The 17,002-nt window shown below is 41.7% G+C and overlaps 1 protein-coding gene across 1 annotated transcript in view; it reads right to left on the bottom strand.

Annotated features, from left to right (window-relative positions):
• Nucleotides 1–17,002, bottom strand: part of TAF4 (TATA-box binding protein associated factor 4) — a 39,885-nt gene extending 22,883 nt beyond the window's left edge. The window contains exons 1-2 of the mRNA XM_040608851.1: nt 16,658–17,002; nt 13,581–14,669 (exon numbers count right to left, since the gene is read on the bottom strand). Of these exons, the coding sequence (XP_040464785.1) occupies nt 13,581–14,669; nt 16,658–16,973 (1,405 nt within the window). The 5' untranslated portion in view covers nt 16,974–17,002. The remainder of the gene's footprint in view (nt 1–13,580; nt 14,670–16,657) is intronic.

Genomic DNA, 17,002 nt, shown 5'->3' with positions numbered 1-17,002 from the left:
CCGCTCTGATTGTCCACATAACCCCTGAGACATGCAGCTTTCTTGCTAGAGAACCTCTACATCCAAAAACCACAAACCAAGAGTTTCCTATTCTGTTACCAGTTTTCACTGGTAAACCTAGATTATTAATATTTATTGGAGCTGGACTTCCCAATGACAGAGTTAAAACTTCCTGCAGATATAGCAGGCATCTTCAGGTTTTCTGAGGAAATACACAGCAGCAAATTGTCACCTCTGACAAGCACACCTAGCAAGAAGCCACTCCAACAGCAACATACCTAGGTGTTACCCTCTCATAGTAAATGCTCCATTTCTCAGGGACTCTATTCATACAGTAGGTGACATACTGAAAGACTTCATCTCCAGTTAGCAAGCACCTAACACGAGGACCATACAAAGGTACGCCCATGCCTGTCACTGGGCATACCAGCATGCAAGAATGAAACCCTTGCGTACCTGTGAAATATAAAACCTAGAAAGCATCCTATAAGATCACTAGTGACAACATCTGTCTCTCTGACGCAGATACTGAACAGAAGAACAGAAGGTTCAGTCTGACAGATTTTGCTCATTACCCACAATGTAACTCATGGTCTAACCCAGATCAATTCAGAACCATTACTAAGGAACACAGACTTTTAATAAGTTCTTTATTTTAGCAGCTGAGACATCACAGAAGAATTAATGGATGCATGATCTTGAAATGGAATGGAGAACACTGTTTTCCGGTCTCCTGAGGAAATTCTCTTCTTAAAGTAAAAAAGTAACTGAACTTTATTTCCAGAAGAGGGAAAACAAAAAAAAAAACAAACAAAAAAAAAAAAAAACCAACCCCCACCAGTCAGTGTCAGGGAGAACTGTTAGGCAACAAAGAATCACCTTCCATACACACACGCTGATGTTCAGAAAGAATGTCCAAGCCTAAAAGAATATAGCTAGAGGATTGATGCTTCTGGTGTAGGAAATCAAAGTCCCTACAAACATCTCTAGAAAAGAGGGTTATCGATCATAAAGTCCACTGACATCGACAAATCTTCAAACCCTAACTAGATTTGCCAAAGAAGTTCACCAAGAGGTTATCTTAACGTCAAAGCAGTTTGTGCCTTAAGCTCTCAAGCACATACTCATTTGTGGCAAGATGCTGCAAACATTTGACATGGCAAAAAAAAAAAATCTGACAGCAACCATAAGCAGGCTGTGCCGTATTATCAGAAGAAAGCTTTATAACAGCATCCCTTCTGCATTGTCAGAAGAGATTCTGTTGCAACAAAAGGAAAGCAAGCGTGTGTAAGGTTATGCAAGTTGGTATCATATACACCACAAAACCCATATCAAGCAAAGGGGATGAGTCAATGCTCTGCAGATGGCTGGATCAGGCAAACAGAGACTCTGGAATGGCAAAATCTTTTTAAAAGGACAAAGTTTCTAAGATTTTCCCAATACAAAAAAGCTGGAATAGTGGAGAGACAACTGGAGAAAAGGATAGCTGCCTATACAAACTACAGGAAGAACTTCCAGCAGCAGTGATGTACATGATATGGCCCCTTATTGCAGAAAAGAAAATACCCTGGTATGACATCAATGCTGTCCAACAATCCACCATTCCTTCTCTTATGGTAACTGAACTGCCTGGAAAAGTTCTCACTCTATAGGAACGGAAGGCCAGGAAATGGGGAAAGAACCAGTGCTAGTCCACCGCAGCTCCATGAAAATCTGGGTAATTAAGGGAATCTTCCCTAATACAAGACAACTTTTAGCAGATTTAGAATTATTTACGTATGTCAAAGAACATCTGTAATAAACCAGCAGACGCATAGCAGCTCATGAAGGACAATTTATACACCAACTCAAGAGAAACAGCAATTGCTAATCAAGATGCACAACACAGAACTTAGAATGGCAACACAGCTGTGGATTAGATGTTATTGAAGACACAGTATTTTGTACTTGATGGGAGATGTGCACCACCACATTAGATACACTGTATTAGTTTACATGCTTGGAACCTCAGGTGATCTGTGCTGCACAACAAATCCAGAAAACTTCTACTTGAACTTTCTTGCCAAAGTCTTTGACACCATCAGTAATCCAGGTTCTTGAACTTCATGAACAAGTGTGGTTGGTCTGTGACTTGTGTAAAGGCTTCTTAGCTCCACAAGGATAACCATCGTGCTTATGGAGAAGTCTACATAGTGCTGGTACCAGCTCCAGCAAGCCAGCTTGTTGAAAATGAGCCCACAGCTACCTGTGAGTTCACCTGCTGCACACGACTTGCACTGCACTGGCACAGATGAGGTCAGCCTGCACGAACCGAGCTAGCAGCAGATACGTTCCCTGCTAAGTTGCAGGTCTACAGGCCATAAAAGAGCCAGGTGGTGACAGAGCTGTCCAGCACACTGGAGCAACACAAGATACTGTACCAGATCCCCTCGCTTCTTGTTTCAGAGTAATGGGCGCCCTAAAGCAATGAATGCTGAGGCTCTGCACACACTCGTATTGAGAGCACACAGCCCAGGCTGCACCGAACACATCTTAAGGGTGCCTGTTAAATGTTCAGCACCTTTTGTGTTTAAGGTGAGCTACAACTTGGCATGAAAAAACATGACCGTCAGGTGTTGCTTCAGAGCACCTCTAATACAAAGCACTTGGAGTCTCTCCTGACAGGCATTAAACATTACACCGTAGTGAAGATTGGCATGGCACGGAGTTTTGGACAAGAACTTACAAGATCGACAAAAGCACATCACTTCTTCTGCTTTTCAGCTCACATCACTCTGGAATCAAGTAAAATCTTAGCCAGATACAATGCCTAAAAGTTTTGGTACAGCATTAGTTTATTTTCTACAGCACCCTGCTTCATTTGCCTGTCATCACTCTCCCCATATGCCCAATCTGCAAACACAGATCACAGATCATAACTAACGGTTATGGTCTGTGAAATACTAAGTCTTGAACAGCTGATTTACGATTATCACCAACACAGATGAAAGATACATTCTCAAAAAATGTCAAAAATCCTGACTGGAGTGCACAGAAAATGTATTTTGTACAGACCAAAGTACACAAGTTCACATTATGAAAAATTGCTTTTGCTTCTTCTTACTAAAGAGTCAACAGACAAATGAAATTCAACTTCATAGTAAACGTTTTTGCTTACTCTTATTACGCAAGAAAAGTTTCAAGCTACAGAATTCAACTGTACTGTCTAAAAAGTGAAGTGAATCATTTGTAGATTATTGATTCACAAGTCCTTTAAGAATACAGTTAAAGGAAAAATGTCATGCTGGAGTGCCAAAAAGCCATTGTATTTAGCAGTGATCCCAAATGGAAAAAAAAATCTTACCTGCTCAGTTGAGAAGGTGTGTAAGAAGTGTTCTGGGAAGTATGTCATTTTATACAGCAACAATTGACAAATGCTTCAACAACAATGTCACTTGAAACTATTTTTACTTTTCTGGAAAGCTGTGTTCCTTGAAAGTGTGTTAACATTCCTTTCTAGTCAAGCATACAAAGCCAAAACACCGGAGTGCTCTGTCAAACTGCAACCTAATCATCACACAAATCTGTCTTTAGCCTGATGCAGAAAGATCTAAGAAAAACACTATCAAGAGCTGAACCGATTACTTTAATTATTGATCTCAAAGTGATTCAGATTTAGCTCTGCCATTAATTTCAATATGGCTATATCAAGCAACAACGCAGTTATACCAAAATCAGATTTCTTTTTTGAGAAAGGAAGACAGAAAATAAAAATGTCACTAATTCTTTTGATCTGTTATTCTAAATAGGAGATTGAAAAACTCAACTAAATCTTCACTTCTGGCAGTTTGTCTATATCGAGGCATATCAACATTAGTGCTGTTCAAGCACCTGATGAAATGGGAACGGGCAAGCTACTTTGCATTTACCACAGCCTGCACACAAATAGTTAATGAGGAATACTGCATTAAATCCACAGTATTCTCCTTCAAAAAGCAACACCCTAAAACAAGTACATGAAAAGTGATAAAAAAGTCATTCCTTTAGTTTGTCCCCACTGTGAATGCCCTACCCTAGGTATACACCATTTGTAAGGTGTAAAAACTCTTTCACCTTTTCACCCAGAGCTATGGAGACCCGATGTCAGACAATTCCAGCCGACTGACAGCTACACCCAGGGCAGCCTCGGTGGAAACGTTCCCTTCAAATCCTCCTCTGCAGAGGCAGCCTGCGATTTTACGACTCTCTCGCTGCCGGTACAGAAGTTACTCTGCTTTGAGAGTATGCCAAGCGCTATGCCTGTGAGTTCGAATACAAAGTATCAACATGGACATGACGTTACACGTCATTTGGCTGACAGCAACATTTATTAAATAGCACTGCTGCTTCAGTTAGGCTGAACACAGAAGTATTTTCACACCTATGAGCTTTTAAACAAAATAAAGTCTCGTTTTGATTTTTACCAACCATCAAATGCACAGTCCTGAGTAATGACTAAGCTTAATGACTGGGTATGACTAACACATAAATAATTAGTGCTTTCTCTCCCCCTCCCCCATGGAGGAAAGCAAAGGAAAGAAAACCAAATAATACACTGGGAAAAAAAGGAAGAATGAAAGGAAATAAGAGGTTCATGGCATGAACACTTGTCTCTTCTTCCAATCTACCCTTGCTACTACTGCAAACATAATGCATGTATGTTTATTAAAAACTAACAGCTCCTCATGCTTTTCTATAGACTTCTGCAGAGTTTAGCCACCCCCAGCCTTCCTACTCCAGATGTCTTCTGACTTGTTCCACTGATCCCTCAGCAAACACTCTTCTGGCCACCTCCATTGACTCTTTTGCTACAGATGCTGCAACTCCTCCGTGCTGCTCCTTGGAGCTGGTACTTCTGACTCATGTGAGTACAACTGGTCCCACTCGCCACACCACCACTTAACGCTGAACGCACCTGATGTTATTACATTCTGAGGGACGCACTAAATTTAACCCTCCCTTACAGAAATATTTGATTAATGAACTGAAGGAAGGTGTGAAGACAGCTTACTACAGCCTTGCTGCCCCCCCAAACCATTTAAGAAAGACTAGAGCATGACACCACACCTCATTGCTTAGTTTTTGTTTATACTCTTGTATCTAAAGCACAGATTTTTCAACTGAATTTATACTGGTTGTCTGTACAGAGCCTACCCAGCATGTGCTTTATTCTGTACAAAGTACTGTGGTGCTTTTAACACTTTAAAAACTTTAAGTTCAACACTCCCAGAAGTTACAACGGTAAGTTAGATCATTTTTACTAGACAAGCTTACTTGATTCAATACAAATCTTCAAACAGTCACGCTAGCCGTGTAAAATAATACATCACACTGGTGCAAGTTTTGTGTTATTAGTTGTCAAGGCACTGGCTACAACATGTTACTGAAAAAATATTTTAGAAATGCATTTTAAGGAAAAAAGCATCAAAATTAAAAGATACAGGGTGTTCATAATTTACAGTTCAAATTTATAAACAAGAGTTCTGCACTGACAAGAAGTTACTCAATTTTTATCAATATACTTTTCCAAATCCCACAAAAAGAGCTTGGCAACAGAGCCAAACCTTGCACTAAATCCTGTACAAATACACAGTAAAAGCACTGTCCCTGGGTAAAAGGATTTATAACTTATTTATGCACTTTGCTGAGAATCAGCTTTTTATGGTCAAAGTGTAACTTTCTGATCACTGGTAATACAAGTGCAGAAACTCTTATTTTCAAAACGTTATTTCCAGGCTGACAACAGTTGCAGAGCCAAAGACTATCTGCATTTGTACAATGCCTTATGACAGCTCTACTGAGGTGCCGAACAGATCTCACTGCAGAAACAGGATGCAGTTTTATCAATTCCTTACGATTATCACCTCTTTCTCGATTATTGATAATCTATACCATTATATAGTGATGATAATCAAGGTTTTACTCTCCCCCATAACAGTCTGTATTTTTACAACCCTTAATAAAAGACATAAATAAGGCCTCAAGGACAATTATTTCTGTTTACATTAAATACTGCGCTAAAGACACCTGAAGAAAATTACTCCAAGACAGGAGATTTTGTGGTAAAAACTTGGCTCTCAGTTCCTCGAGACACCCATACCTCCAGAAGACAACAAGCATTTCTGGAAGGAAGTTACCACAGAACAAAACCAGGGTAAAAGTTTCCAGATTAAGCTAAGGTTAAACTGTCCTAAAAGGTAAATAAAAACTAAAATAAAAATAAAGTTAAAAAAAATTGCTCTATTCATGCGTCCATGGCCTCAATGGAAAAAAGCTTCATTAATCTGAAATATGAGTGATTGCACAGCCTTTACACCTGTTTAATTACAGCCTGGTCTGTGTACAGATTTTACGCTTCTCTCAACATTTGAGCTGGAAATGGGACGATTTTGTCACAATAATTTAGTAGTACAAGCTCCAGTGTGGACACAACTATATCACTGTAAAAGATACTTACTGTATAAGCTGTTTTCCTTCTCTTACGAGGAAGCAGTAGGCAAGAAGGCTGATACAGCAAAAACTGTATCCAAACAAGAAAGGTTTTACAACTTCCAAGAAACCTCTATCAGTATAAATACACTACAACATTTTGCATAGAGACACGACCTTAATTAGTTTAAAACGAAATTCAAGTTAATGTATTAACAACTTATAACAACACAAAAACAAAGCCTGAATATCCCTACAGCCACTGCCTCTGTAAAACAACTATGTGAAATCTGTCAAAGGGATAAAGACGTACCGAGGCTTCGGTCCCAGACGTGCACCAGGGAAACTTCGGCAACATCCACAGATCACAAAACTATTTGTACACAGGAACATCCCTGTGGCCATGCACAGTAAAAGCCCTTTGTAACTTGTGAGCACCACATACTCTCTCTCTATAGAGAGTCTGGCCTTCATTCACATGTAGCTTTACAGATCATAATACAACTGAATACTAAGTACAACTAAAAATTCCTTTCTCTCATTGTCTTCAGTTGCGAGAAACACAACTTTCAAAATTATTTTTTCATCCCACTACCTCTTCAAATCTTTCACAAGAGATAATATGCCTAACATAAAAATGTTAAACTTGCTAACACTTCCTGTCTTCCAAGTGGCAGAAGCCTTCTTTTTAGCATCGACCAATGGCATCAAATTCAGGAGCAGATTCAGACAGATAAACGGAGTTACAAACATTCATAAAGCTTCAACACAGAGAACAATCCCTGACAAGAGTAGTTATTTTCAGGTAAAAATGCTGATTTCAAGTATTTCTGTCAAAAACTGCATATAGTAACAACCAAAAAAAGTTTAACATATTGTGTTCTTAAGTGACTTCTATGTCCCGGTTCCTACTAAGCAGACTCTTAGTATTAGACCACACTTTTTATTTTGTAAGAACCAAAAGAAAGCTTTCCATGAGCCAGTATCTTCTCTTTGTTAAAACATAGTTAGGCTAGTATCAGTATTTTCAACCCCATTCCTGAAATACTTCATACGCTTTCTTAGGACTCTTTTTACACATCATTTCCCAAACAGAGAAGACAAACAATAGTGACAATTTACATACACCAAAATACTTAATTTAAAAAATTTGTGACACCTACTAATTTGTGTCTTATCACTGCCCAAAACTGTTGCATTTTCACCTCAGATTGCTAACTTTGCTGCAGCATCCTGTGTTACTAAGCGATTCAAGTCCTGGGCAGCATCCAAATTTGTGGTCCTCAAACCAAGGCGCTCCTCTCAGAAGTAACCCACATAGATTTCCAGAGATGGAAAACTCATTTAGCTCACTGAACACAGAAACACCATGTAACTTCTAGAGGAGTAGAGTGCAAAATGGCTCAAAAGAAATAAATCACTCTCTTCTGGTGATTGACCAACAACCTCGATCATAAGCCTAGCGATACCCAAAAAAACCAGAAACACCAAGTGTAGACAGACATATGAAGCAAATCCACACATGCTCATCCAAAGGCTGTTAGGAACAACAGTATTTTCCATAACAGAACTGAACAATATGTAGTCAAAGTTAATAGCTTTCATACTTTAACGGAATTGCAATTATATTCCCATTAGAACCCATCGCTTAAAGAGACACTTATCAGATGTGCAAAGCATCTCATGACACTGACACTCATTTTAACAAAACCAAAAATAACTTCTTGCACAGCTCTGAGTTAAGTTCTTTGAGGTACAAAGCTAAGCATGCAGGATTCCTCAGTTATGAAAGTTTCAATAAGAACAAACACAACTTTCAGCCTGGTGACATATGGCAGATCTGATGTAGCAGATTTCAAATAAAGCGGAATGTTCCTTTTGCTGATGCATGACTTGAACATAAAATCCACCCCTCACCCAGAGGAGTGCTGCAGAAGAGATCCACAGTTATCTTTCAGAGAGAGAGATACCACTTTATGCGCCAAGTATAGGACTCCCAAGCTCTAATCTTGGCAAAATATCGATTCCCTCATGGCCTTGGGCAAGTCAGAACTTCTCTAACTTGCTCTTTCCCCCAGCTCTAAAGCAGAGTTCATACTACTTTATTTACCAACCACACAGGCATGTTGCAAGGATTAAGTTTTGTAAAAGGCTTTGAAAGTAAAACATACTATAAGTACTCTATGAAGCTCCTACTATCACTGTGCATTAGACATCATTTTAACAAAATAGAGCCATGCCAACACAGTTAACAGGCATAACATTGGCAGTACATGCAACATACAGGGAAACTATAATCAGGATATGTTTGAACTCGCTTACTAGTCAGTGAGAAATAGAAACAACTACATTCCACTACTTCATAGTATTTCTTCTGTTCCTTTCTGTATTTCTTGCATCATGGGAGTCTGTAGATTTCCTCATCTGTTTATATTCCTAGTTACTTTAGACACTTCTGGGGTAAGTTTCAAGTACACAGTAACCCACCAAAGGATGAAGAAGTAACACAAACTGTTTTACAATGAAAAGACTGTCTGATCCTTCTCAGTCTGCCACCTTTCTGCTTTTTCTATCCACTCTCTTTTGCCCAACAGCCTAGCACCCCAACTCCTTACTGAAGGAAACTGAACTGCTCCTGCAGACGTTACTTTTCAGTGACTCCAGCTCCAAAAAGTATGACTGCTCAACTCAAAAGGATCCGAGTCCGTGCTTTAAATTCAGTATGTGTTCAGGTAGTTCTCCCATCCTAAAGCTACTAGAATCAAAGCCTAAGACAGAATCCTTCTTGGATAGCTAACACAAGCTAAAAAATCATCAGTTTCTACAAAAGTTAAACTTCCATTAGCACCAAGTGAAGTTTACAGTCTCTAAGGCCACAAAGAAAACCTTGAACATGCGAATAGATGTAGTCCACCCCCCAGGGTCTGCAGATGTGTATCACCAATGTTCTTCCAGGTCCCCTTTGCTTCTAGAAAGCACCAATAGTAAGTTTAAACCAACTGTAGGGGTCATCTGCATTAGTACTGCTCAGAACTCTGGAACATTCAATTTTTAAAGGAGCCCCATCAGTTCCTCAGCTGGGAAAGGGCCCATCTTGTAGCCACCACAGAAATGTCACAAGACACCCTCCAGAAAGAAAGTAATGAAGAAGTCTAGCCTCATCCCTGATCATCAGCTACTGGCAGATCCAACTGCGTTTTGTAAAGTAAAAAAGAAGTTTTATTATTAGATACAAAGCAAAGCAAATCTGTGATAGCAGTTCTACTACAGCTGCACAACTGCATTACTGCTAATGAAAATACTGGTCAGGATAGCAGAAAATAAATAAATAAATAAATTACATAAAGACAACCTACCCTACCTGCTATCTACAGACAGGACTATCACAGAATCATATTGGGGGGGTGGGAATAGTCTTTAGGATCAAGCTAGCAAATTTTCACAGTACCAACATTCACTCAGAAGGTAAAACAAAAGAGGGAGGGACAAGGGGAAGTGAAGGTTTCTAGATTTCAGTTTCACACAAGCTAGTAGAAAAAACTGTCCAGACCTACTAGCTCTATATTGTTCTTACTGTGTACCTACAGCACTCTCTCCAACCTGCTCCTTTCTTTACACAGGCACCTTTAAAAGCTTATTATGAGATGCTCATACATAAAACTAAAGCAGAAGAGAGTAACAACCTAAAGCATCTGCAAGAACAGAAACCAAATCTTTGAACCCTCAGGTTGACAGCGCTGCTAAAGTAAGTGTAAGCTCATAGACATTGGTTTTGAAACCCTATTACAGCATTGCTGAGAAGACAGTATTTTGAAAAGTGATTTTAAAGCACACAAGTTTTGTCATTTTACAAGATGATTCTACCATGTGTCAGCAGTGACCTCTAAAAATTTTAAGAACTCCTACACTGCAAAAGATTAATCTTAGGGCATAATCTCAGTTACACTTTTCTGCAGACTTTTCTGAGCATCTGTAAAGCAGTAAGTCAATGTTCTGCTGTTAACAAAGTCACCAATTTTCCTACCCCTTATCATATTACTGTACACAACACATTTCACATTATTCCTTGAAGTACTTGGAAACAAAGAACTTCTTTTGAAACTGTGACTGAAAATAAATTGTATGATGTTGCATCTTTAAAGCACTATTGTATAAAGAGAAACTTGTGTCTCCATCCCCTAGAAAACCATCTGACAATATTTTTATGTCATTGCTAAGAAGCTGTAAGTAACGTTATTTTTGGACCTTCATTACCTGGATCTGTCCAATTGGACCACCAAGTTCCAACATTGGCTCCTGAAGAAAAGCCTAAGCACAACAGTCCTCTTCCTCAAAGAGGTCAGAAGTGGCAAACCATTATTAATGCACAGATACTCTGAATAGCCCAGTTTCTTTGAGAAGCGATACACCAGAATCCAGTAAGGTCACAACTACGGCCCATTAGCTCTTCCAGCATCTCTAACTTGGTCAGTCAACATTTGATGCCTTGATGTAATACAAAGCATTATTCTAAAAGTAATATATTTTAAAGAGCATTAATTGAGTTTATTTTCCAGATGTTCTTTTTAAAAGAACATTTGAAACCTTTCAAGGTTTCCAATTTTCAAGTCCCAGGTTAATAACACTTAACTGACATTTTATATTCTGCTTTCCACACATGTGAAACTAACTGCATTTTGGAGAGCTAGAAACAGTAATTCAGGGTAAGAAAATAACTATAAAGCATGTGCTGCTTATCAGTCAAACCTTCCATAAGAATTTGCTTTCCAAGTGTCTGTAAATCTTGGTGTAGAAAGCAACATGTGCAGCATATGACCTGAAGCTATTTCCAGCACTAAACCTTGCAAACCCCTATGAGCATGCACTACTAACTTTTAAAAACATAAACTTGTGAATGCAAACATTATTTGATGCATTTGATGTATTTGATGCATACAGTAGATGCACAGCATACAAACACTGCAATTGCAGCTTCATACTACCAAGCTGCCTTTAAAAATCTGGCTTATGATACTGTAATTTGAAATACGATTTCAAAAGCATACCCATCTATTCTGCTTTCACTATGAATGGACACGCACTCTGCTACAGGTTACAGCAGCTGCACATGGCTAGACTTTCAGAGATGCTTAGCCCTTGCATCTGTGATATGTCTGTAAGAGCTCAACATCCATCAGGTTTTTAAGTATTGTGAAAGAAACGCTTCATGCAAAACACTTTGAAAGTCAGCTACTTGCACCAAGTATAAAAATGTAAACCAAAGCAATTTAAAAAAAATAATAATCTGTTTCACTAAAAAAATCCTTTCCAATATTGTCCGTCTCATCATGCAAGAGCCCAATTTCCAATTTCTATGTATTCAGTCATGTATACTTGCTTATTTTAAAAGTCATGCTATTATTTTGAAGTTATAAATATTTTTTAAAGTGTAGGACAGACAAGAAAAGTGCTTAATAAAAAACCTGAAGTGTTTAGAACCTATATTGTTTTACTTTGATCTATCAAGACCTCCAAAGCAGCAATTTATGGTCCAATTATGCTTAAGGACTGGCAACGCTGCTTCTAAGAGTTACACATTTCAGTGTGCTATGGCAGTTTGAAAACATCAGCTACCTGGAAAAAAGGTCCCACTGGACTCAACAGTAGCATTTTTCCCATAATCAGGTCTATAATGCAGCATTAGTAAAAATGTAGGTATACATGGCAATAGACTGTAAACGTGAAAAATCCTTTGATACACTGTGGCAATAAATAAATAAATAAGGCTTTTCCAGCCTATCAATTTAGGAGCTTCAAATTAAGCACTGGACTTTCAAGGTACAAGTTTTACTGCTATTTTTTTGAAGTAGTAACAGGTGTAATTTAAATTACTCTTATAGGGAATAATCTTCTACTGAAAAAACATATGAGGAATATTAATGCCAGTTGGAACTGAAGACACACAGAATGTTTGACAGACTTCATCAAACTACATGGCATCACATACCATAGATAGTGTATTACACAAAACGATGGCGTACAGTAACATAGTACAGCTTCTGATCTACCTTTTGTGACAGGTGCATTGTTTTAAGGCTGGTTAGGAGTTTCAGTAGATACATTTTTACAAAGACCAATTGAAACACATGATATACAAACCACCACTGATTTCATTTGGTACTAGCAGCAAAATTCAGTTAGTTGTTCTTTGTATACTGCCCTGAAAACAGTGAATAGTAAGAATACCTATTACTATATATTATTAAAAAGACAGGAAACTATGTGTAGGTTCACACCAGCATTTTCAGTTTTAAATGAACCTGGATGCAAGTACAAGCCTGGTTCAAAGTAACAGCAAATATATAGGCTTAAATCTCCAAATCTAGAAGGTATCCAAGGAGGGACTGAACAGTTCCTCAAAAAATAAATGCTTCTCATCCTGCTTTTTACCCACTCACTGAGTTCAGGACTAGATTGCTTGTCCAGAGGTGCTCAGCACTAAGCACGAGACTAGCTACTACAAAAGCTGCACCCCTAGACACAACAGGGTGAGGTAAGGACATAGGAAGACTGCCTTTTGTATCAGAACTCCAGTGACTAAAAAGATGATCATAAGCTTCAAATCTGCGAGTTTTTAAGTTAGACTCTGAAGATGTTTAAAGCAAAAGAAGGCAGTTTTCTTGTGTTGTATCTGCCGCTTCTCTATTCATGAATGCTCTGTGGTACTGGGGGCATGCAGGGACAGAGAGGGAATTGAACAGCACGCAAAGGTTACACGAACTACTGACAAAACCGCCTTAGAAGTCAAAATGCCTTACGTGGAAATGAAATAGCAACACTTCATTTAATAATAAAAATATTCCATTGTCATGCTTTGGCAATTTGCAGCTTCATCTATACTCACATAGTAACAAAGACTCCAGGCAGAATTATTTTCAAATTATTACTGCTGAAAAGACTATTCCGTCACCCAAAATCATATGCAAAGTAGTAGAATGCTACTACGCTACTACTCAAAACCAGATGATTCTCATTGTTAAATGTAATGCCTTTTCCACAACTCACAACTGAACAGCAAAAAAATCTTATTTGGATCCCTTCCTCCCTGCAAGAAATACACTTCCAAACTAAAACCCCTCGATCCTCTTACTTACCTGGTGGTAACTGAAAATTCTGAATGTTAGTTGGATTCTGAGGTGGCTGAGGCAAACGAGGTGCTAAAACTGTAGGAGTCAAAGTTGCTCTGATTCCACTCGTAGTTGCTGTTGGAGTCCTTGGCAGACTTTGTGCCACTGTATTGGCAGTGCCTTTAGCCATTCCAGTGGGGGTGCCAGGAGCTGCAGGAGGTATCCCACCAGGATTGGGAGCAACATTGGAGAGCCCAGCTTGCATAGTTTGCCCAATAATCATGTTACCCCCTGTAGTACTGGGCTGGCCACCAGTAGCCAGCGTCTGCTGTTGGGATACTGCCTGGACTATAGTTTTAGGAGACTCCGATTTGATGACCTGTGTGGCGGGAGCTGCTGGCACAGTGGAACCAGACTGGCTGTTCACAAGCGATGTCTGGAGGGAAACTCCAGATCCCACAGTGGCTGTAGCAACAGCAGGAAAACTCCCCACACTGATGGTTGAATTGATCACAGTATTGCTCCCGTTTTGAGTGGCTGCACCAGCTGCAGCTACTGTGGGTCCTGCGGTGTGAATCGGTGGCCTCACAAGCGTTACTGTAGGCGCCCCAGTTCCAATGCTTGGTGGTGGTTGCGAGGAGATAACTGTGGGCGAGGAGGAAGATGCAGAGGACACAGCAGTATTAAGGAAAGAAGTCTGGATGACAGTGTTGGAAGCCGATGGCAAAACAGCATTAACAGTATTTCCTTTCCCCACAGATCCAGGTCCATTGTTAACAAGAGGGGCAACAGCAGGTGCAGAAGCAGGGTTAGCAGTCACAGGAGTCCCAGAGAAAGCAGCACTTCCTGTGTGGTGAGAATTCATCACCACGTTACTCCCATTCAAAGTTTGCACTGTTGTGGTCCCAATCTTGCCATTCCTGGTGGACAAGGCAGTTGCCATAGTGCTGATAACCACCGATTTGCCCTGACTGAGGGTCCCTGGAGCAGCAGTGACCTCAGATCCTCCTGCTACTGCAGTGGTGGTGCTGGTGCTCGTTGTGGTGGCTCCATCCAGAGCTGAAGTCTGGGACCTGGTGTTATGATTAATAACGCCCCCTTGCACTCCTCCTGCTCCTGCAAAACAACAAGAAGGTTAAACAGAAAGAACGAGCAAGAAGAGAGGTCCAGAGAAGACAGAATGTTCTCCCTCATCACCAAGTCTTCTCCATCTCCCAGGCAGCCCACCTGGAGCCAAGAAACGGGACAGGGAACAAAATGATCATAGCTTTGAAGACATTATCTCGAAGTCTCTAACTTCCCACCAAAGACTGGCATATTCAATATTAATTGTGACACCCCTGCTTTCAACACTACAGTAAGACAAAACAGGGAAAACAGATTTGATACAAACCAAAGGAAGGGAGGAGGAAGACCACCTTAGATCTCTTTCCCCATTCTAGAACCTGACATAATGCTTAGCAACAGAAGTGCAATGGCAGAGAGGGCAAAACAGCAGTGGAGCACACATTAATAAGCCATGTTCCCTATGCCCTGCACATGTTACCCTCTAATCCTTTCATCTCCTACAGTTAGATCGGGAGGCTCAACAATGGCAAAACATGAAAAAGTAAAAGGAAAGAAAAACATTGGCCTGTCAAGGTAAGTAGTGCTGCAAGGCCTGGAGCAGGTTACCAGAAGAGCCCTCCACTTTATTACAGAATTTGTTCTTCCAGATCTGAAGTTCCCACAGCCAGAGATACTTAAAAATAAATAAATAAATAAAAAGCAAAGCTGGTTTCGAGAAGAGACAAGGTGATGTAGCTTCTTGTCCTGAATAATCCTCACGCCTCTTGACGAGAGGCCTGGTGTTACCACAAGTACAATCACACACAGTCCAGGTCCTGGCCCTAAGGAGACAGAAATGTGGAAAGAATAGTGACAGACAGATACAGAGATGCACGTTGTAAGGGTTAAGGAGATCCTCCTAGAAGAGCTTCATTAATCGTAACAGAGGGTCTGTAATATCTTCTTACACTTCGGCAACAAGAAAGCGAGCAAAAAAAGGAAATAAAAAGGGCGGGGGGGGGGGGGTGGGGGGGAGGAATTGCGGGGAGGAATTGCAGAGAGGTTCTGGGGAGGCATTTCTTTTAATTCCCCTGAAAAACAGCTTCCCTCCCTTGCCATGTAGTGAGCTCTCAGTGCCAGCCCTCACACTAACCCCTCGCACCTTCACCACAGGGAGAGGGGGCACATTCATTCCCAGGGAGCTACCGGGGGCGGGCGGGCGGCAGAAGACGGTGTCGAGGTGGGGTGTCGTGGCCTGAATTCCCCCCCTTCCTGGGACCTGGTGTTGTGACAACACCCCCTTGAGGGCAGAGGAGGAACGGAGGTGTCGAATGCCCCCTCCAAGCCCCTGGAACAAGGGAGGGGGGTGGGGGAGGAATATCCAGGCGGGCAGATATGGGGGGGAAGCATTTTGAGGGACTTCCTCCCCTTGAAATCCCCCCTCGCTTCCTCCTCTACAGGAAATAGGTGTCATGATTAATAACACCCCCTTGCACTTCAGCAACAGAGAAGGGGGAGGGGAAGGAGCATTTACACAGACAGCTAAGGCGGCATTATCAAAAGGGAATCCCCCCCATAACCTCCCCCCCGGGGAAGGCAAGGGGGGCAGCCACAGGCGGCACGGGGGGCACAGCCGTTACCCAGGGGGTGGGCTCTGCCTCCCCCAGCCCCCCAGATCGAGAGAGCCCCTCTCACACTCCAGCAACAAGGGCAGGAAAAGCGGAGGGGACCGGCCGAGTCACGGACGGGCACTGCCGGCTGGTTCTGCGGGGAGGCTGCCCCCACACATGATAAAACACCCTCTCGTAAGCAGAGGCGAGGAGGGAAAATAAAGGGGAGGGCGCAGAGGCGCGGATACACACCGAGGGGGCATGCCGAGGGGAGGCTCTCCCCCATATGATCGATACCACCCTTTGCACTCCCGCTCCTGCCACAACGAGAAGGAGGAGAGAGGGAAAAGGGGGGAAAGCAGTGAGGGAAGGAGGCAGCCGGAGCTGGGGAGTGGGGGGAGGGGAGGGCCCCTCTCCCTCAGAGCCCCCCACCCCTGCCCATGTTACCTGCTTTTGTGATCTCTGGGGCACTCAGTCCCATCTTGCTGCTGCTGCTGCTCTCTGTCTGGGCATTAGCATTGCCTCCTACTACTACTCCTCCAGGGCTAGGGCTAGGGCTGCTGCTGCTACTGCTGCTGCTCACAACATGGTTCCCCAGCAGCCCCCCAGCGGCCCTCAGGGGCTCCTGCGCCTTGTGGTGCTGGTGGTGGTGGCCGGAGGCCGCCAGCTGGGACTCCAGGGAGCCCACCAGGTCGCTCACCACCTTCTCATCCACCTCCGTGTTCAGGAAAACCTCATCCAGCAGATCCGAGCCCGCCGCCATCTTTTTTTTGGAGGGTTCCTGTGAGCTGC

This window comes from Falco naumanni, chromosome 10, assembly GCF_017639655.2.
Source record: "Falco naumanni isolate bFalNau1 chromosome 10, bFalNau1.pat, whole genome shotgun sequence".
NCBI lineage: Eukaryota > Metazoa > Chordata > Aves > Falconiformes > Falconidae > Falco > Falco naumanni.
This window is presented reverse-complemented; position numbering and strand designations above follow the sequence as displayed.